At 41.1% G+C, this 22,216-nt stretch overlaps 1 protein-coding gene across 17 annotated transcripts in view; it reads left to right on the forward strand.

The window, feature by feature from the left end:
- Positions 1 to 22,216, forward strand: part of LOC124160101 (calcium/calmodulin-dependent protein kinase type II alpha chain) — a 320,103-nt gene that overhangs the window by 259,543 nt on the left and 38,344 nt on the right. For 9 of the 17 annotated variants that reach the window (XM_046535829.1, XM_046535832.1, XM_046535836.1 and 6 more), the window contains one exon: positions 22,116 to 22,178. The exons of the other annotated variants lie outside the window; for them this stretch is intronic. In XM_046535829.1, coding sequence (XP_046391785.1) covers positions 22,116 to 22,178 — 63 coding nt within the window. The remainder of the gene's footprint in view (positions 1 to 22,115; positions 22,179 to 22,216) is intronic. 17 annotated transcript variants of the gene reach the window in all.

Raw genomic sequence — 22,216 nt, forward strand, 5'->3', positions numbered from 1 at the left:
GGCAACTCCGAAAAATTTCAATTTTATCGAGTGTGTGTTTTAACCAATGGGGGGAGGGGGAGGTTAATTATTCAAAAGTTATTCAAACCGATAGTTACTTCTATCAAATCTCTATCCACTGCTACTATGCAAGAGGGAATTTTTAGACATTCAGACTGAATGTGAGGGAAATTGAAAGTAAGGAAAGCGATCGCAGCTGCACTTCCACTCTGGTATGTTTATTTTAAAACCCGGCGACTTTTCTCATGACATACTTTATAAAAATACTCTCTCATTTGGAAAATCATGCACCCAAATGTTTATCTTATTTGTTGGAAAGAGTCACACTAGTGCTCGTTTAGTGGCTCTCCAGAAGACATGCTTCACTGGTCCTCTGCTTGCGGAGGGCAATGCGTATGGTCTTGCGTATGGTGGGCAAGGAGGGGCAGGTGCACGTCAGAGTGTGTGTTGCATGCTCGCTGGCCATTGCGGTCATTTGCTCTGACAAGAGATGCCTATGTTTGATGATCCAAAGTGAGTGCAGTGTGTAGGCTTACATTATTGCAGTTTGCTTTTCGATTTTTATGTCTCTCATAACATACAGTACATTTTGTACTTCTTTCTTTTCTCTTTTGTATTGCTCACTGTAGCGTGGGGATGATTATGGACGTGGTTCATGAATGCCATCACCAATTAAGCATAATAGGGTTTATTTCGCTTCGCTTGCGTAGCACAGACAAGCTCCACTGTATCGACATCAAAACCCTTCTCATCCAGACTGTCATGGCGTCCTCCTTACCCAACGCTCTCTTGTGGCCGTTGGTGGAAAAACAATTGCAACGCCTTCTGCTTGTCTGCCACAACACCCCCCTTGGCAGTAGCGGAGTGTGTCTTGAGGCCTTGACATACATATTAACCTTAAATAAAGAAATGAAGAACAAACATAACAGCAAATATGCATAAGTGAGCTGTGTTCATGACCATCAAAATCAGCTGCGTTGATACTACACAAAAATAGACACTAACTAAAGAATGTGCTTTACACTATATAATCAGTTAAATGCTGTGGAAATCGCGCTCGTCTCCCAGAACGTCGGAGAGGAACTTATGGCACTATTGTGTCATTCACAGATTCACTAGGGGAGGGACTGCTGAAAGGGGGAACACTTGGAGGTACACTAAATTGCAAAGATATGTGGGTGTCACTAGAGGGTGTATCTGCAACTGTGTCATTTTCTACAAATGCAGGTTTCAGGCGATCCACAGAAACTACCACTTCACGCCCATGCACACTGATTGTAAAAGTCTTTTTACCCCGATTGATTACACGAAATGGGCCGTCGTAAGGTGAAGTCAAAGATGCATGCACCCTGTCATTTCTCAAGAAAACATGGGAGGATGTCTGCAAATCTTTAAAAACAAAAACATTGTGTGTGCCGTGGCGACTGGCTTGCTGAGGACGGAACTTGCTTAGATACCCACGTAGGGAAGTAACATAGTCTGCATCAGCGATTACCTCATTACGTGATTGAGAAAGGAATTCTCCAGGCAGTCTTAAGGGCTGACCATACAGCACCTCAGCAGGTGTGCCATTCAGATCCTCTTTCCAGGTTGCTCGCAGGCCCAGAAGTACAGCAGGTAGAGCCTCATACCATTGCTGATCAGAGTGGCAGCGTAGGGCGGCCTTCAGCTGACGATGGAACCGTTTCACCATCCCATTAGCGGCAGGATGATAAGCCGTAGTCCTCAGGTGGTTTGTGCCAGTGAGTTTCATCAACCCATGGAACAGGCTGCTCTGAAATTGCCTCCCCTGGTCGGTTGTGATGAGGAGAGGCGTACCAAACCGAGATATCCACTCCTGAAAGAGAACTCTGGCCGTTGTGTCAGCATTGGCATCCACTAGAGGATAGGCTTCAGGCCAACGGCTGAAACGATCCATACAAGTCAACAAATAACGAAACCCTCGGCTGCTAGGGAGAGGACCAACAATATCAATATGAACATGCTGAAACTTTGCACTTGTCGGAGGGAAATCACCCAAAGGGGAAAGGACATGTCTCGTCACCTTGTTTCTCTGACACTGCAGGCACGAACGGACCCAATTACGACAATCTTTTCTCATGGAGGGCCACACAAAACGTTCTGCAACCATCTGCGTTGTTTGTCGAACTCCAGGATGAGAAAGGCTGTGGAAGGATGCAAAAACTTGCCTCTGGAAAGGTGATGTGACAAATGGGCGAGGGTTTTTAGTGGAAAAGTCACATATAAGGGGCTTCTCTGATCCTGGAAGTAGAATTTCCTTTAATATAAGCGGGGAGTGTAGGAAAGAATCGGACAGCTCTTTGTCATGCAACTGTGAATCAGCCAACGATGCAAAGTTAATGGGACCAGATATTTCCTCCACTCGAGACATCGCATCAGCAACGACATTGTCCTTCCCAGGAACATAGACAATATCAGCGGTGAATTGCCCGATGAAATCCAGATGCCGGAATTGTCTAGGGGAGCACTTGTCTCGCTTCTGCCGGAAAGCAAAAGTGAGTGGCTTATGATCCGTAAAAATGGTGAAGGCTCGTCCTTCTACCATGTGTCTGAACTGCAATACCGTTTTATATGCCGCCAAAAGCTCACGATCATAGGCGCTGTACTGCTGCTCGGCATCGTTGAGCTTCTTGCTCCAGAAAGCGAGGGGCTGCCAACCGGCAGGAGTCAGCTGCTGGAGTGCCGCGCCGATAGTTTTATCCGAGGCATCTGTGAAAAGACCAAGCTGAAAAGACGGATTCGGGTGGGCCAGAAGGGTCCAACGGTAAAGCGCTGCCTTGCAGGCGTTGAAACAGCTATCCAACTCGGGAGTCCAGTCAATGATGTCACCGCTTTCACGTTACCTGCGAGCAGCTCGCTGAGGGGAGCCTGGAGTTTTGCGGCTTCTTTGATGAACCGACGGTAGTAGTTAACCATCCCAAAAAATTGTCGCAACCCCCGAATGGTAGTTGGACTAGGGAAATTTTCAATGGCCTCCACCTTGTCTGTTAGGGGTTTCGTCCCATCCTTGGACACGGAACACCCAAGAAACTGCACCTCGGCAACACCAAATACGCATTTAGCACAGTTAATCACAACACCGAAGTCACGCAAACGGCCAAACAACACACGTAAATGGCGCTCATGCTCTAGTTCGTCAACGGAGGCAACTAATATATCGTCAATGTAAGCATTCTAGTGAAACAAAGATTCAGGAACCAGGTGAAGGACTGCAAAAGTTATCCAGGGGCAGATATCGATAGTGACCATAATTTAGTTATGATGAAATGCCACCTTAAATTTAAAAAGTTGAAGAAAGCCGTGAAAAACATATGGCAGGTTGAAAAATTGAGGGAGGTTCAGCATCAACTGGCTTTTAAAGAGGCTGTAGAAAATAAAATAGGGGAGGATACGACCAACAAACCAATGGAAGAGAGTTGGAAAACCATTAGAAGTGGTCTGCAGGCGGCAGCTGAGGAAGTTCTTGGTAAAAGAAGAGTCGTTATGAAAAAACCATGGATCACGCAGGAAGTATTAGATTTCATTGAAGAAAGAAGAAAATACAAGGCTGCGAAAACAGAGGAAGGACAGAATCGTTACAAGAGAATAAGGAACGAAATATGTCGTAAAGCGCGGAAGGCTAGAGAAACGTGGATGAAAAGCATTTGCGAAGACGTGCAAAACAATCTTAAACATGGAAAAGTAGAGGCCGCTTATAGGATAGTGAGGAACCACTTTAAGGAAAGGGGCGTAAGATGTAATACCCTAAGGGACAAAAACGGAGAACTATTGATTGAAAACGAAGAAAAAGGGAAGAGATGGAAGGAATATCTGGAAGATTTGTACAAAGGAAGTCGCCTCAGAACGAATGCTATTGAAAACGAGAGGGAAGTGGATACCGATGACATGGGAGCCCCAATTTTAAGATCGGAATTTGATGCAGCTGTAAGAGACCTCAGGATAAATAAAGCGAAATTCTGGCATTGATGACATTCCTGCAGAGCTAATTAAAAATTCAGGAGAGAAGACGTTGAACCAGCTATACAAAATCATTAGTGAAATGTATACGACAGGTGAGATACCAAAGGATTTCGAGGGGAACATTATAATCCCTATTCCTAAGAAGAAAAGAGCGGAGAAGTGCGAAGATTTTAGGACCATAAGCCTTACTACACATGCGTCAAAGATACTGACAAGGATCATCTATAGAAGAGTAGAACGAAAAGCAGAAGAGTACTTGGATGAGGACCAATTTGGATTCAGAAAAAACAAAGGCACAAGGGAAGCAATATTGGCCCTAAGACTGCTCATAGAGAAGAGAATGGAAAAGAACAAGCCAACATTCGTTGCGTTGGTGGACTTAGAGAAAGCATTTGACAACGTGGATTGGAGCACAATGCTTGGAATCCTAAAGGAAATTGGGGTTCTTTGTAATGACAGAAGAATCATCCACAGTTTACACAAAAACCAAGTAGCCGTGATAAAATCAGGGCCTAGCTGTGAAGAAGCAAGAATTAAGAAAGGAGTGCGACAAGGCTGTACATTGTCACCCGTAATTTTCAACGTTTACATTGAGAAAGCCATTAATGAAATCAAAGAAAAGGAATTGGGAGTGAATAGCCATGGAGAAAAAATTAGCATGCTAAGATTTGCCGATGACATAGCCGTTATAGCAGAAACAGAGAAGGATTTGAAAAATATTCTGGCTAATATGGGTAGGGTAATGAGTAGATATCAACTGAAAATAAGCACGAAGAAAACCAAGATCTTAGTATGCAGCAGAAGAGAAGAAGTCAAGACCAACATTAAAATAGGGAGGCAAAAACTGATATAGGTGGATGAATTCTGTTATTTGGGAAGCAAGATAACTAGTGACGGGAGAAGCAAGAAAGAAATTATCAGCAGAATAGCCCAGGCGAAGAGAGCATTCCACCAAAAGAGAGACCTGCTTACAGCGGGAAACTTAAATATAGAAGTAAAGAAACAATTCATAAGAACCTACATTTGGAGTATGCTCCTATACGGAAGTGAGGTATGGACAATGACCGCAGCGGAGAAATCAAGGATAGAGGCCTTTAAAATTTGGTGCTACAGAAGAATGATGAAAATCAAATGGATTGACCGAGTTCGTAACGAGGAAGTCCTAAGAAGGGTAGGAGAGAAGAGAAACCTCATGAAAACCTTAATAAGATGACGGAACAACCTTATAGGCCACATCTTGAGACATGATGGCCTGATGAAGACAATCGTCGAAGGGCAAGTGGAAGGCAAGAATGGAAAAGGAAGACCTCGGACAAAATATATGGAACAAGTAAAGAGAGATGTGAAAGAGAAGAAATACGTAGGTGTGAAAAGATTAGCTGATAGGAGAACTGGGTCCGTATTCTGTAACTCCAAACCGATCGGTGCGGCACCGATTCGTCGGGTGCGACGTCACACCGACTCCCGGTAAGAAGTCGTGCGATTCTGTACGAACCCGATCGGTGCGGCACCGACGTGAGGGCGAGAGATCGTCGGTAGCCGTACCGACAGCAAAAACGTGTCGGTACGGCCACCGACTAGTGGGTTTCATCAACTCCCCGGTGCGCATTGTACGTTTTATTTTGTTTTTATCTCATCACCGAGTAAATAATGAGGTTTGCTGCAATGTTATCTTTTTCTGCCCCTTCGAATAGGCCTCTATAATTCACTGTGTCAACATCTATATTGATTACCTTGACATAAATATAAGATATTGGTTAATAAACATTAGGTTTGCCACTATATAATGACTTTCTCTCATTTATGTTACCACTTTCACTCGCTTGTAATAGGATTTCTTTCACTCTATCATCATTTATTTGCTCCTTTGACATAAAAAAGATATTTTTGATTAAATATGAGTTTTGCCGCAATGTTATCACTTTATCTCACTCTGAATAGGCAACTATTATTTCACTCAATCATCATTTGGCGTTTCTCTCGGCATAGAAATAAGATCTTTTTATTTAAGTATGAAGTTTGCCACAACGGTATCAGTTTCTTTCATCTGTAACAGGCAACTATATTTCATTTTATCGTCAGCCATTGATTCCCTTGACGATGAAAGAAGATATTTGTTAATAAGTATGAGGTTTACCGCAATATTATCATTTTCTCTCACTTGGAATGCGCAACTTAAACAAATGTATTTCACCCAATCACAATTTCTTTACTTCCTCGTCATTACACTTCTTTTAATTACACCCAGTTCCATATTTTTATAACAATTTCCTAACTTGTTCCTCTAATATGACATTTACATTTGCTTTTGAATCCTACGTTCACGTTCCATGGTATGTTATTTTCGTCTGCTACGGTGCCAATGGCATAACCTTCCGTTGATAACATTTAGACGGAACTTACTTAATGACAACTATATTACCAAATCATGAATAAATAGCAATATACGGAACCAATATTTAAAAAAAGAAACTACGATCTCAAGGATAGTTTCAATAATTCATTCCAGCAACAACAATCTCCATCACTTACAAACTTTATTGTGATGTTGTAATATTGTTTCCTTCGATTCTGTATGTACAGCATTACTACCACACATTATATAAGCATTGTTAACAACTTATTCAATATCGTTTATCTTAATCTAGCAATAAGTCGTAATTTCCGCAAATAAAAAGATTGAGAATGACGACAACAAACTGTGCCAATGAGTCTTCACTTGTTTTTACCCTTCTTTCATTGGTGGAGACACGTGAAACTTCGGATATATTCGGATTTTCCCTGTTTGGGAAGGAAGGGGAACTGTACCGACTGGTTTGATACCGACGACCATACTGAATCGCTGAATTAGCCATCGTCGGTGTGGAAACCGTCGTCGGTACGGAATGATGTGCTGTCGGTGGGCTGGGAAGGGAAACCGACCGGTGCGGTACTGACGAAATACAGAATACGGCCCCTGAGTGGAGAGCTGCGTCAAACCAATCCTAGGATTGTTGACCAGTGATGATGATGATGATGATGAAGCATAGCAGAAATCCAGTCCTTTCAACACTTCATCAATAAATCTTTAGAAGGTCTGTGCTGCATTTCTTAGTCCAAAAGTCATGACAGGAAATTCGAACAAACCAAACGGAGTTATGATTGCTGTTTTCGGGACATCGTCACTGTTCACGGGAATTTGATTAAACGCCCGCACTAAATCAATTTTGGAAAACACAGCTTTGCCACACAAACCGTGCGCGAAATCCTCTATGTGCGGCACGGGATAGCGGTCATGTATGATCCTGGCGTTCAACGCCCGGTAATCCCCACATAAACACCACTCGTCACCAGTCTTAGGGACCAAATGAAGAGCGGAAGACCAGCAGCTGTCGGATCTACGTGCAGTTCCTAATTTCACCATTTGCTCCATTTCGCGCTTGGCAACCACTAGCCTGTCTGGCGCGAGTCTGCGGGGTTTAGTGAAAACAGGGGGACCTTCCGTGGTATGGATAAAATGTTCAGTAGAATGTTTGATTGCTTTAGGGGCACCCGATGGAGAGGTTATTTCAGGGAATTCCGCTAAAAGGCGATGGTATGCGGAGGAACCACTGAAAGCAGTTACACGATTTCCCGAGTACATGATTCCAGCGACACTCAGTGTTGTAACGCCATCCACCAATCGCCCACAACGTATGTCCACAAGAAGGCCAAAATGACGAAGGAAGTCAGCTCCAATGATCGGGTGAGACACATCAGCCACCACAAACGTCCACTCGAAAGCTCGGTGGAGGCCCAAAGAGAGACATAGTGTTATGAAACCGTATGTCTTAATGAGGGAATCGTTCGTGGCGAAGAGCTGGAAATCCACTTCTGGACGCCGCTCCTTCAGGTTTGCCATCGGGAAAACGCAATTATCAGCCCCCGTGTCAACGAGGAACCTAACACGGGAGGTTTTATCCATGACGAAAAGGCGGTTACTCCCAGATATGCAGCCACTTGCCGCCACTAGTAACTGCTCGGTTCGTTTCCTGTCTCATAACTGCATGGCCGCGTACATCTAGTGGCGTTGTCACCAAAGCGGCGGTGATACCAACAAATATCACTCCGATGCTGAGACTGATGCGGCGACTGGCTCCGCAGGCGATATTTGTTGGAACGGCTGCGGGATCGCGGCTGGGAATTACGCTCCACTGTCAACGCCGCTACCTGCCGCGATAGACTCTCAATTTTTTCCATCAGAGTGCCGATGATTGGATCACTCGCAACAGAAAAAACACCTTTTTATTTTTTTATTTTTTTTTTATTTTATTCTCAAACCACCGGATACAGCTCTTACTGGCCATTTTACACCGGGGTGTTCAACAAATGTAACAAGTAAACGCACACAAACGACCATTCCCTGGACCGGGGAAACCTACCCAGGCGGGACTCGAACCCGCGACCTCTTGTTTGGCAGGCGAGAACGTTACCCCACCGCCACCGAGGCCGGCAAATGCGGAATTGGAGTAACCTCCGTTATTTTGTCCGATAGTGATGCTAGGTCGGCCAAATTCATGTCCGCCTGAGTGACTAGGATGGCATGAACATTCTGTGGCAGACGGCTCAACCAAATGTTCCGCAACAGGTCATCCGGAACGGAGCTTCTGGCCAAGGAGCGGAGATGCCGAAGAAACTGCGTTGGCCTTCTATCCCCGATTTCCTCGTGCTCCAGCAGTTGCTTTATCCGTTGGTTTTCCGATACCGAAAGCCTTCGAATTAAATCCTGTTTCAGGTGCATGTACTTATCATTTTCCTGGGGATTTGTTATAATATCCTCGACCTCGTTGGCAAAACGAGTGTCAAGGCTGGTTACCACTAGCCAGAACTTTGTAGCATCGTCTTTAATTTGGGCGTAGGTGAACTGGCCCTCGAGCTGCGCAAACCACAACTGTGGTTTTTCGGGGCAAAACGGCGGAGCCTGCACGGGCAAAGACGCCGCTTTATTCGCGTCACTCATGATGCACCGTCACACTCGAGCATTAATCACTTTTTAAAAAAATAATAATAAAAATTCGGTATCGAGGGCTAGTTATACATGCCAACACTACTTGCAACACTAGGCTTGGGGGAAATTTACGCCAACGGGACGAAGATAAAATGGCGCACACTTGGGGAGGAAAATACACATACTACGCAGTCATTATCCGTAAACGAAGCGTAAAAACACTGGTACTTATACAAAATCACTTTAAAAAATACGACATTTTCCGCAACAAGCCTGATGGTGAAAGATTTTGAACACAGCACTGGATCACCACATTGATTCCTCACTGGCTACGGCGTGCATACGATACCACTTATCTTGCGTGGGGGAGATCACGTCGGGGTCACCAATTTGTAGCATGGGGATGATTATGGACGTGGTTCATGAATGCCATCACCAATTATGCATAATAGGGTTTTTTTTCGCTTCGTTTGCGTAGCACAGACAAGCTCTACAGTATCGACATCAAAACCCTTCTCGTCCAGACTGTCATGGCGTCGCTCTTCTCCCATCATGGCTTCCTCCTTACCCAACGCTCTCTTGTGGCCGTTGGTGGAAAAACAATTGCAACGCCTTCTGCTTGTCCGCCACACTCACCCTCTGTTGAGATTTCTTAGGTTTTTGTTTTTTTGATGATTTATAGAACCTGAGATATGTACTAATAATAATAATAATAATTTATTTTGTCTAGAGACCTTACAGCAAAAGATATAAGACACGTCATGAAAGGAAAAAATGCATATATATATTATATATATATAATAGATTATAAATAATTGTATGTTCAAAGAATATTAATGCTTAATTGGAGGAATCAAATAGGTATTCGTTAACAGAATAATAATTCTTCTCATGAAGAAAAGATTTTAACTTCCTTTTGAATGACTTGAATTTCCATTGACTGAATTGATTTCAAATGTGCAGGAAGTTTATTATAAATTCTGAGGCCCAGCTCGCGTGGGCCCAGCTTTGATCTGTTAGTCCTAATGGAATGATAATGAAGGTTATTATAATTCCTAGTTTCATATTTGTGAACATCACAATTGAGCATAAACAAATCAAGATTATAACGTACAAAAATTAAAATTGATAATAAATATACACACGGGAGTGGAAGAATGTTAAGTGCTTTAAAAATAGGCTTGGAGGGAGCATCAAAAGGTTTTTATGCAATGATTCTAATTGCACGTTTTTGTAATGTGAACACCTTGGAGGCATGAGGGGATGAGCCCCAAAAAATTATATTGTATGACATTCGAGAATAAAAGATACCGTAATACAATGTAAGAAGAATATTTAAATCAACAGAGTTCCTAAGGTGTCTTAATAGATAGCAGATTGAACTTAGTTTGTTGGCTAAGAAGTCAATATTCATCTCATAGGACATATTACTACATAAGTATGCACCAAGGAATTTTGTGTGGGACACATTCTCAATAGACTTTTTATCCAATCTAATTAGGATGCTCTCGAGAACATTGCTATTGCCACAAAATTGAACAGTGTGTGTCTTTTGTGTGTTTAAAATCAATTTGTTAGCTGTACACCAGCTTAAAATACTATCATTTGCATTTTTAGAGCTCATAATAATGTCATTTTGAGTTGGAGAAGAAAGTAAAATATTCGTATCATCAGCATATAATATGACTTTAGAACCTGGAATATTACTGAGGGAATGAGCTAAATCATTTATGTAGATTAAAAATAAGATTGGGCCTAAGATTGAACCCTGAGGAACTCCTACGGTGGTAGAAGTACTTTTGGAAGAGTATATACTGCCATTTACAGACAGTGAGACAGCCTGTGTCCGATTGCTGAGGTATGACTGAAGCCATTTATTGGCAATGCCTCTCACTCCAAAATAATTACCTAAGTTTACGAAGTAGGTGAGAGTGATCCACAAAATCAAATGCCTTGGAGAAGTCATAAAAGATTCCTACAGTTTTTTGATTGTTGTCAAGTGAGGACAAAATAAAGTCAGTGGCATGGAATAGAGCAGATGTAGTAGAGCGATTTTTACGGAAGCTGTGTTGATTTGAGGAGATTAAGGCATATTTATCCAGGAAAGACATTAATTGGTTGTAGAATACTTTTTCAAATACTTTAGATAAGACATTTTGTTTAGCAATTGGTCTATAGTTATCCAAATTATTGGGGCAGCCTTTATTTTTATATAAAGGGTTAATAATGGAATGCTTGAGAGAAGATGGGAAAATCCCTTGAGTAAGGGATTCATTAATCAGAAATAGAAGAGGTTCCTTTATGCATCTATAAGAGATATATAATATTCTCCCTGGGATGTGATCAGGGCCCGAAAAGTTTTTGTTAGCTAGGGTTGAAATTATAGCTTGTAAATCCGATTCCGTACAAGGATGAATAAAAATTGAAAAAGCACTAGACTCTGGACTATGGAGCAAGTTTGCAGAAGAGGTAAGAGAGGTGGGTAACTGTGGTGTAATTGTAAAAAGGTTACTGAATTCATTTGCTAAATTTGTGATATCAATGTGTGCATTATCACTGGATTGAGCTATCCTAGGGAGAATGTGCTGATGCAACTTTCCCGTTGACTCTCGAATAATATCCCAAGATGTTTTGGACTTATTACTAGATGAAATTACCCTCTCATTGTTATAGGATTTTTTGGAAAGTTCCAATAGTCTCCGATAATTCTTTTTTTTGGCCCTATATTCATCATGAAGGAGAGGACAATTTGGGCATTTAACTCTGGCAGAAAGATTTTTGAGCATGACAGAAAAGTGGCGAATTTGGTCAGTAACCCAAGGTTTTTTATGCGATAAAGCAGCTCTTCTCATAGGACGGAGGGGGAAGGCAACATCGAATGAGTGTTGAAGACAGTCATGAAAGTATTGAAAACTTGCTTCAAATGAATGACTATTATATATAACAGACCAGTCAGAGGATTCCAATAGGGATATAAATGTGTCAATGTTTTCTTGCGAATAAACTCTGGTGAGATGTGAATGTTGACAATGTGTACGTGGGTCTACGTTTAAATAAGATAATACGGGAAAGTGATCAGATATGGTGGAGTTGAGAACTTTAGTATTTAAATTATTTAAGCGTATATTAGAAACAATATTATCCAACAGTGATTGTGAATTTGGTGTAATTCTGGTGGGTGTAGCTGTAATCGTAGGCATTAAATTATAGGATTTAAGCAATCTCAAGAAATCTTTAGATGAATTATCATCAACTAGTAAATTGCAATTAAAATCACCGGTTAGAATGATGTGGACATTGTTACCAACATTATAAAGTTCATCTAATAAATAGCCAAGTTTATCTAGAAACACTGTGAAGTTACCAAGTGGAGATCTGTACACACTTAATGTATACAGATTCTTATGATTATTTAAAGCTAAGCAAGTAACACAGCACTCAAAAGTTCGCTCTTCATTTAGTTGCAGACTAGAAAATTGGTTTGACACAATTGTTAGATTAGTTTTGACGAATATGATGACGCCGCCGTTTTTTATGATGAGTACGGGCATACGCATCTGCATATACGCATCTGCATGATATACCCATGAAGTGAGATAGTAGGAAGTTCTTGTAAGGTCAGCCAATGTTCACAAAGACACAGCACATCAGGATGAAAGGTATCTAATAAGGCTTCAAGTTCGAGAAGTTTATTTCGTAGGCACTGTATATTTAAATGCAGCACGGAAAGTGATCGTTCTGTCACGAGAGGTAGCGATGTTCCTAGTCAAGAGGTTTTTTCAGCATTGGATGTAGACGGCATCAACAGGCCAATATTGCAAATCAAGAATTTTTTCAAGATCAGTGGAATCTACTCCTATTTAAAAAGAGCCAAAAGAGCTTTTTCCCGACACTGTATCAACATAATCACAATCGATACCAATATTTTTGATGACATGATGTTTAACCTCGTCAATTGTCGTATCCTTACAGATTCGACCCACATAAACGGCAACTGTCCTTTTGGCCGGGCGAAGAGAAAACGATCTCACGGGGACTTTCTGTTCTCCTTCTTTCTTCGTCAACACTGTCCTTTTATTTACAGAAACGTTAGAATTCAGGGATTTGGGCTTAGAAGATGAAGGGGTGACTTATTTCCATTTTCCAGTTCTCTTTGTTGTAATTTTTATCCCCAGTTGCATTCTAGTGTAAAATGTGTCAATTTGTGAGATGTCCCTACGGGTGAATTATATTCTCTTGCTTTTTGCCCATTCTTCCCTTTTGCTCTGTCGGTACGGGTCGTAGCTTCTCAACAGAGGGTGCTCAGACTGAAAGCAGCCTAAAGTAGGCCAAGAAAATAACATCAACTTTCAGTATTACTTTGAATGGAGAGGTGTGGTATCCTCTCCACCAATCATGGATGAGAGAGCACTCAGAGAAGCTGCAAATCAGCAAACAGTTGGACAAGAAAGTGGGCCATAAAAAGCGCTGCCTGGAACAAGTAGTACATTACTAGAGTAATGACAAAATGGATGCCAAACTTTCAGCACTTCCGTGGATGCTGTTATTATCCCATCGTTTCAGAGTGTTAAGGCATTTGTATATTAGAATAATGTTTTTATTGTAGTGCTTCTTTATTATGAGGAGAAATAACATCATATGGCCACAATTTGAAAATGATTCACATTTATGAAATGATGGCAAAACAACGGTCGCAAGAAAAACGCATAATTTCACAAGAATTGCGATGTAGAATAATATAAAAATGCTGGAAGGAATCTTTAAATTACGTATTGTATGGGGTTATCAGACTATAAATTAAAATTAGATTGTTAGATTGTGTGGACCTTGAATAATTTTAGTTTTTTCATTCACGCACCAGCTAAGTTTTTCTATATCATCGGATTGGAAAATGGTAACTATGCCTTGTGCATTCATCGGTTGTCATGGTGTAATAGATAGCGTGTAAAGCTGAGAATGCGAAGGTCATACGTTCGCTTCTCCTTGGTGTTATTTTTTTTTCTCTCTACCACAAGGATATAGTACTTGTATTATGCTTTGTATCTTCACCTGCCAGCCTCTTGCTGTTGTTAATTTTTTTCTATTTACGGGAAAATCTGTTATCAGTTGTTAAGCTCTTTTAAAGACTCACTGAATTTCACTGGTAGGCTCTAACTTCATGTAGGGGTGAGCAGCGTAGTGAGTTTAGTACGCTGTTCAGCCGCCTTTGGTGCTCCAACAGAAGCGACTTACGCTGTCTGAGGATATTTGATGGCATTCCTTACCTATTCTTCCCTAAAATCTTACCCTTGCCTTATATAAGCCCCTTAGTGTATGATAAGCTGCTTATCAATTTTTTCCGCAAGAAATCCATAAGAAACATAATTCTCTTACTTTGTGCTATCTGGGGGTAGCATGGCTGACTTGCAATCGGGATATTTTGGTTTGAATCCTGATAAGCCAAGCCAAGTGATCTTTGCATGGTAAGTTTCAACCTTGGTGCGCATAAGTATTTAAAGACAGAGAAAATACTGAGCAGCATATTTGACCGGAAGGCACTTAGAGGATGACTGGCAAAACTAACTGTTACTGTCAATCGCAATGACCCAAAACCCAAGAAACTGAGAGTCTTACTAATGAACAGATTTGAACAAAACCCTTATAATTCTCCTTCTTTGTTAAGTGTTAGATTAAATGGAAATATTGGCAATTTTCAATTGAAACAAAGAAATGTAAGTGAACCGTACTGTCAGAATCAAACCCATCAGGTTATACAGTACTTGCCATTTCAATCTTAGTTGCATGTGCAAAAACCTCTCTTTTTGAAATTGACTTACGGGAGCTGTTTGTGTAGACTCAGAACAAAGGCTAACAGGAGGAGAAGGCTTTTTATCACTTAAAAGCAAGTTGAGCTCCTAAAATATCAGTTTTGATGCCATTATAGCCATGCGTAGGTACCCTGGAAGGATGAGGCAAACATGGAAGTGGATGATTACAGTGAGCGCGAGGAGCTCTGCTCGGGTGGCTCTCTCTGCTGGTTGGCAGGATGGCAGTGGAGCAAGAGGGGAGAGGGGGGGGCAGAGGTGAAAGGGTAACGCTGAAGGATGGCTTTCACTTGACTTCCCCTCGACTGGCAATCAGACCATGGTGCAGCACCTTTGGCTTTCCTGTTTGATTTGAGGCTCTCAACCAGTTGTGGCTTCATGGAAGTCTTTTCTCCCACACGTTGGATCGACCTATGCCAGGGCCTAACATGAGCCTCGAGTGCATGGGAAATTAGGAATAGGGGTCTGCCCATTGGCCTGGAAAGCCAAAGGTCTGTGCTTCGATTTGCAGTCCTAGGGAATTTTTTCTCATTGCGATTCATGTGAATTTCACAGCCATTCACATGGTAGGATCGAATATTACAGAAAGTATTTCATCAAAACATTTATTTACATGGACTTTCTTGCTTCAGGGTTTACATTCATTTCCATTGTCTTCTATGAACTATGATGGCCTACCTTAAAGTGGGTAAATATTTATTATCTCATTTCCGTGACGTTTGCTTGTGAATTAAATATGCAATGGAAAAAAAAACTTGCTGCATAGTACTCGGTGTATGGACGTAAAGGTAACCTCAATTTATTTACTTGCTATTGAACTGATGCTACATTTAAAAAAATTATTTTATGCTACTACAGAAAACCATTTTGTTTGCATTAAGCTCTGAATTATGTTTTTTGCCAGCTAATACATGGCAATCCACAGCAATTAAATCTTTAGACAGAGCTCAACTGAGAGACTAAGTAAATACTGAATCTTAATGAGGGACATTTAAGCCAATGAAGAGTGAAGGCGGCTTGCGTGGTGCCACCTTAGGGGAAGGAGGCAATCATGCAGAGAGGGCAGCACTTGTTTTGACGAGATTGTGCTTTGCACCGATCCAATTCCAATGCCATGTTGAATGTTGAGTCCAATGCCATACTGGGGCAAGAGCTCACCCACCACTAACTCATTGAGTTCTGTAGCAGAGTGTTATTGCGCTCTGTGCTCAGGATTTATCTCAGTTTGCTCAGTGCTCTTGAGATGAAAGTCCACTTGTTGTCAATCACAAGCTATTGGTATTTGAATATGTTAATAAATACTCATTGCAACGAATTCTTAAGAGATAATTAAATATCAGTCGTAAAAACTATTGTAAAAAATGAAATGCTGATTATGTAAAATATGTATATCTGAGAACACAAGAAAATACTTTATTTCTGCAACCACTAACCCAGTTTTTCTGCCATATTGAAACGCGATGAATCGTTGGTAGCATTAAAAAAAACAACTCGTGGAAATGTCGTATTAGCACCAGTTTAATGAACTGACAAAATACACAGCCTAACAGAATTGGGTGTTAGAGACCAATGGGGGCTCGAGGAAAGGAATGGAATGAGTGGTGTGATGGCGCTGCACTCTCCCGGTAGCAGCTTCATTCCCTCTCCAACCGACTCCAGGTCGTCCTTGCACCAGGAGCACGTCTCCAAAAAATTCCCGGATTGGGGTTTCACGCTCCTTTCACCTTGCTAGGTTCAAAGAGGTGGCTGTGGGCCTCGCATATTCACCTCCATTTGACCGGCAAGGCACATATATTGAGAGAGTTAGTGGTGGGCTTACTAATGAACACTCACTCCCATCTCCCTTTGATGGGAGAGAGAGGCCCCACGAAGTCGTGGACAGCTCACTGTGGATGTGAGGGTTGTGCTCTCAAAGACTTCGGCAAAGTGAAAATTAATGCTTTGTAAGTTTCATCGGCATCATATTTGATAATTATGCAAGTGTATGCAAATGGATATCTTCTGCCTAAATCACTAAGGGCATATAAGAAATTAAGGCAGGAAATATGGATGCAAATGTGAGTAGATGGGCACTTAACTAGCGCTTAGTGCTCTCGTGTAGAGGACATAGGTTACTCACTGCACATTCTCATGCAGCCTACATACTTATCTTGTGTGCCACCTTGTTCATTGACTGCAGAATAAGTGAAATGTGGGTTGGTTGCTAAAATTTGTGAAACATCAAATTTTTAATTTCATCATTTTCTTGGAGTTACACTAATTTTTATGTCCATCCATCAATTTTATGAGATTTTTGTTTCATTACAATGGATGTATAAGTGAAGGCACGAAGAATGTTTAACACATTCCATGCGGCCGACAAAATCTTGGGTGTTCCCGGTGACGGAATTTTTTTATTTTAATTTCCAATAGATTTCGGTTTATAATGATTACCTTGATATTTAAAGTTGCCGATAACATACGGTAAATATTTATTTTTAAACTTTTTTTTCGTGACATCTTAAGATGTCGTCCGCCATGGCGAAACAATGTACCTATGCAACCGGCAATACACCAATACCCGCAAATTCTATTTTTCAAATTGCAACAAACCCCTTCTTATTCTAAAGTTCATTTCAATTTTAGCTGCTAACATTAAATAATAATAAGTACTGGATATAATTTTGACAGTTAAACTGCAATATTTTGTAAAGTATTTTTAGCTTCCTGCATATCGAAAACAAAACAAATGATTAGAAACACTGCAATGGTCCGGGCAAATGGTCTATTGGGCTCTCTACAGCAAACTTACATTTTTTCCCGCACATTTGGCAATTCACAGTAGAGAACCTGATTGGCTAGGTCCTTCCAAAGTAATAATCCGAGGAAGCCTTCGCTAGGAAGCAATATAAGTCGATGAAGAAGAATACACACTTTTCTTCAATTTTTTTGATTCCAACAATTTGCTGTAAGCTTTCTCTGCATGACCAATGCAATGCTTTTTTGAAAGTAAACCATTACTATTATACATTTTTAATGTTTTATTATAGTTTAAAGTAAAATACATTGTTGTAAAAATAAATATAGCACTTATCAAAAAATTGCATACAAAATAAAGAGTAACTTTTTCACTACGCTTAAAAATACATATTCATTATTTCTCTGGCATCTTCCCATGATAATCAATTTAGCAGGGACGAAGACATAATCCGGGCTCATCCGGACAATCTGGGCAGAAAGTGGTGACGGTCTTCCTGACTCCTTTGGTGTGACAAACGCGGCATCGCTTTTGTTTCCGTCTATTCCCCCCGTTGGCAGGAAAGAAAGCGGGAAAATGAGCTTCGGGGGGCTTGGGTGTGGATGGACGTGAGGTAGGGCCTGTTTGTGCTCCTACCAGGGATCGTATTAGCTCTATGCAGAACTCGTACAGTGTTTTTTTGTCCACTGTATTTTTGATACAATAAGTAACTATTTATAATGATCAACTGAAAGATGTGTATTCCTAATTTCTTATACCACTTGACCGATTTATGCTCACAGGGGTAATATGCTAGCATTTGGTCGCCGTGATCAATGCCTCTCATAAATTTGTTATACATAACTATCGCCTCCGGTTTTAATTTCACCATTCCTTTTCTGTTCGGGACCTCAAGCAACTGGCTCCCATACTCGGAGGTGATGACCAAAACGTCCCGTTTGTCCCTCCATTTCAAGACGCAGATGCCATCATGACTCCACTGCTTTACTATTTCACCCTTCTTAATTTTTTGGGACACAATTTCCTTGGGATTCCCTGCTCTGTTTACCCGCAATGTGCCTGTGCAATATATTTCCTTTCCCAGAAGTTCTCTAGACAACTGCACACTGCTGAAGTAATTATCTAAATAAACAGAATGGCCAAAACCCTCCCTGCCCTGAAGTAGTTTATGTACTACATTTCTTACGTGCCCCTGCCCTCCTACTTCCTTATCTGCTGACCCAGTGTATACCAGCATTCGAATTACTATTCCGGATGATTCTGTTAACAAATACATTTTAATGCCATATTTATGACGTTTTCCTTTCATGTACTGTCGAAAAATCAGACGGCCTCTCCATAAAACCATTGATTCATCCAACGATAAATCTTTAGCGGGTGAATAAATGGCATGCATTCTACATTGAAAATGATTAATCAATGGCCTGATTTTGAACAATTTGTCTTCTGGTAGAGGCTCATTTTCCGTAGGATTTGCAGCGAAATGAAGCGTTTGCAAAATGCCAAGACACCTATCCCGAGGCATGTACCGTGAAAAGCACGTTAAATTGAATAAATCTTCCTTTTTCCAATAATCCTGGATTCTATTAAGCCTAATTGTTCCCATGTGGAACAATAACCCAAGGAACTTTTGAAATTCGTCTCTCGACATATGTTTCCTATCGGCTATTCTGGCATGTGGCGATACATTTGCCGATTGAAGGGTCTCAGCCTGCATGTTGGTTTCTGAAACTAAGAGGTCGTAAAATGCCTCATTGGCTATGAGGTCAAAATAATTGCGTGGGTGATTGCCAGCAGGGGATTCCTTCTGCCCGGGACAACCAGCAAATGGCATCCGTGTGATAGCAGGCTGCTCATTTTTCCACATTTCACAAAATCTATCGGTACCTGAGGGGTTTGGTGCCATGGTTTCAATGATGGAATCAGTTGCAGAAATATTGGTCCTGTCACGCTCAGAATCTCCAAGGTCCTCGTCCTCGCTCTCATCTTCGCTGTCGCTGATTTCAGGGTGGAAGTCTTCCGCGCTTTCCTCCCATAAATCCTCATCTTCTCCCGAAGAATCTGTCTCAGATAGTAGCCTCCTCAAGTCGTCTTCGGTCAATCTCTGTGTTAGGGCTCGCGAAGGATCATTATTTGAACATCCTAGTTATTGATTACAAAAATTATTTAATTATTGCAAAAAATAAAAAGATGTTTAAAATTGAATAAATTTTCCAAACTGCACTCGCAGATACTGAAACTCACCGGAGACAGATGGTCCTGTTTCTGCTTCAGTTTTCTTGCCATTTTCATCTTCTTCCAACTTTCTCTTTCTCCTATTTCCTGCTCCTTATTATACGAATATAAATACATTATTAAGATATTTATCCTGCTGAACATGAAAGAATGAGTGTTGAACACTTACCAGAATTGAGCACGGTTGTGGTGGTATCTTCTGAATGGGAGATATATTTCTTCCTATGCATTTTGAACGCCTACAGTCGAAAACACAATATGTCACGGCAGCACGTATGTAAGCTGAACTCTTGAGCTGAGGTGCAGAATCAGAATGCCGTGTGGTAGGACAGAGCACCATTCGCGACTAACATTTGAAGGAAGCATGTGTGGAGTGAGGGTAGTAATGAAACAATGTTTCAACCTCCGGGAGTAAGCCCCGTAACAGAGAATTTTCCAGACAATTTGTAAAATGGACTCTTCATTCGAATGGACGGAAGGGGACAGGTGAGCGAGGTATAAGAAACAGTGTAAGACCTCCTGCGAAGGAAGCTCAAATTATCATGTGCTGCTAACGTTTTATAAACACTGGATCGGTAATTGTGTGCTGCATCGGAGCGGAGGAGCGAGGATATGTAGCAATTTTGGAGCGAGGAAAAAAACTCACCATGAAACTTATATTGACCAGGTGAAACACCTATGAGTTCCTCCCTGCCCGTCGTTACATCAATACACTAATATCACGCAATGATAACAAAGAAATAAGAAAAAAATACATGAGGTGACGAAGAGCATGACCCAAATTATTGAAAAAAATTGCAAAAAAATCAAAGATAAGTAGGTAGAGGATATAAAAGAATTCAGGAACGGATAATACCATTGAAAAGAAGCAATCTTAATTTACTAAATTGCGTCGAAAAAAGACATTCTGGATCAAAACCGGGCGCGAAAAAAAATAATGAAACGATGTACTACTGATGACATCTTATGATGTCACCCGCCACCCATGGAAGACATTCGTGACATCTTATGATGCCACCCGCATGGAACGTGTTAAACAATACATTTATTTCTTAATTTCATTTTTTTGTTTTTTGAGCCTTTGCTGCTCCATGATTAAAAAAAAACTTAAAATGTTTTGATAACTGTAATCTCATTAGGTTAGTTGTGTCTTGGTGGGAAAGAGAGTTATTAATGATGAAGAGTGAGATGTCCACTGCGTGAGTGGCTGGATGTGATGTGATGATGGCGGGGAGGCCAAAGGATTGCTTTCCTTGATTGGAGTGCTAACGAGGGGTGTAGACGTAAAGTTTTTGTCCAAATCGGGAACAGCAAAAATGCATTTTTACCATGCAGAGGCTAAGTTGAAGAATTCTTAGCTGGCATCCTAGCTCATTGGCCCGTTCAAAGTAAACTGTACACCTGATGAGGTTGCGTGTTTATTAGTAACCATATAATTACAATGATATTATATGATATCTCTTCAATTAGTTTGCCATCAGTAATGCTATATCATAACTCTGGAATCGACTCGGCCCCTTCGTTTCCCCCTCTCTTCAATTGCCCAGATTCAAGAAATTCTGCATCTCAGAATCTGCCTAAGAATTGCATATGAACGTGTGATGATGGCAGATGGCCATTTGCCATCCAGTCATTTAGGAGTCATGGCCACAATTCACTTGAGCTATGTAACTGAGTGGAGGCCAAATTTTGCCTTGCCTTATTTTCTCAGTTACAGGACTTGTGTGCATCTGATAAATGTGCTGCCAAAGTCAGTTGGGGTGTTCTCAGGGAGGCTGGAGATTGGAGATTTGTGTTGGTGGAGCATTTTGTGAGAGAGGTGTCATGAAGTGGGATGATTGCCTGTGTGGGCTGCTTGCTTTCCCTTTGCTTTGGCCCAGCCCTCTTTTTTATGTGCGTGCATCTGTGTCTTGTTGTACTTTAGAGAATGTTATGAATGTCTCCTCGAGTTGAATGCTTTCACTGCCTTTCTTTGGAGTCAATAAGGAGTTTATTTAATTGATCTTCCCTGTAGATTGCAACTCCTTAGTAGTTGAATGTGATGCGATGGAAAACTTAATACTGGTATTAGGTTGCTTCGTGCAGCTAATAGAAAGATGGTCAGTGAATTTCTCATTGGCATTGCCATAGACAATGGCATTGTGCCACAATGATCGGCATCCTTCCTGAAATACAAAATCTGCCCTTGGACTGAACGAGAGCATTGTTGCTAACCTTCCTTTTTGCTATCTCTTAGAAGTGCATCAGGAGTGGGGTATGTAAGCATGTGAAATGTAATGTGCAGTCTCTTCTATCTCTCTTCAAGTTTTCCCCAAACATACATACATATATTATATACCTCAATATATATATATATATTCCACATCTTCTAATCCATGGTCTCCACTTATAGAGATAAGGATTGTGTGCCCAAACAAGACGTGCTCGCAGCTTTCCAACAATTCCCATTGTTCAGGTAAGGTGGATATATACTACACACGTAAAAACAACTGT

This window comes from Ischnura elegans, chromosome 6 (genome assembly GCF_921293095.1).
Source record: "Ischnura elegans chromosome 6, ioIscEleg1.1, whole genome shotgun sequence".
In the NCBI taxonomy this organism is placed as follows: domain Eukaryota; kingdom Metazoa; phylum Arthropoda; class Insecta; order Odonata; family Coenagrionidae; genus Ischnura; species Ischnura elegans.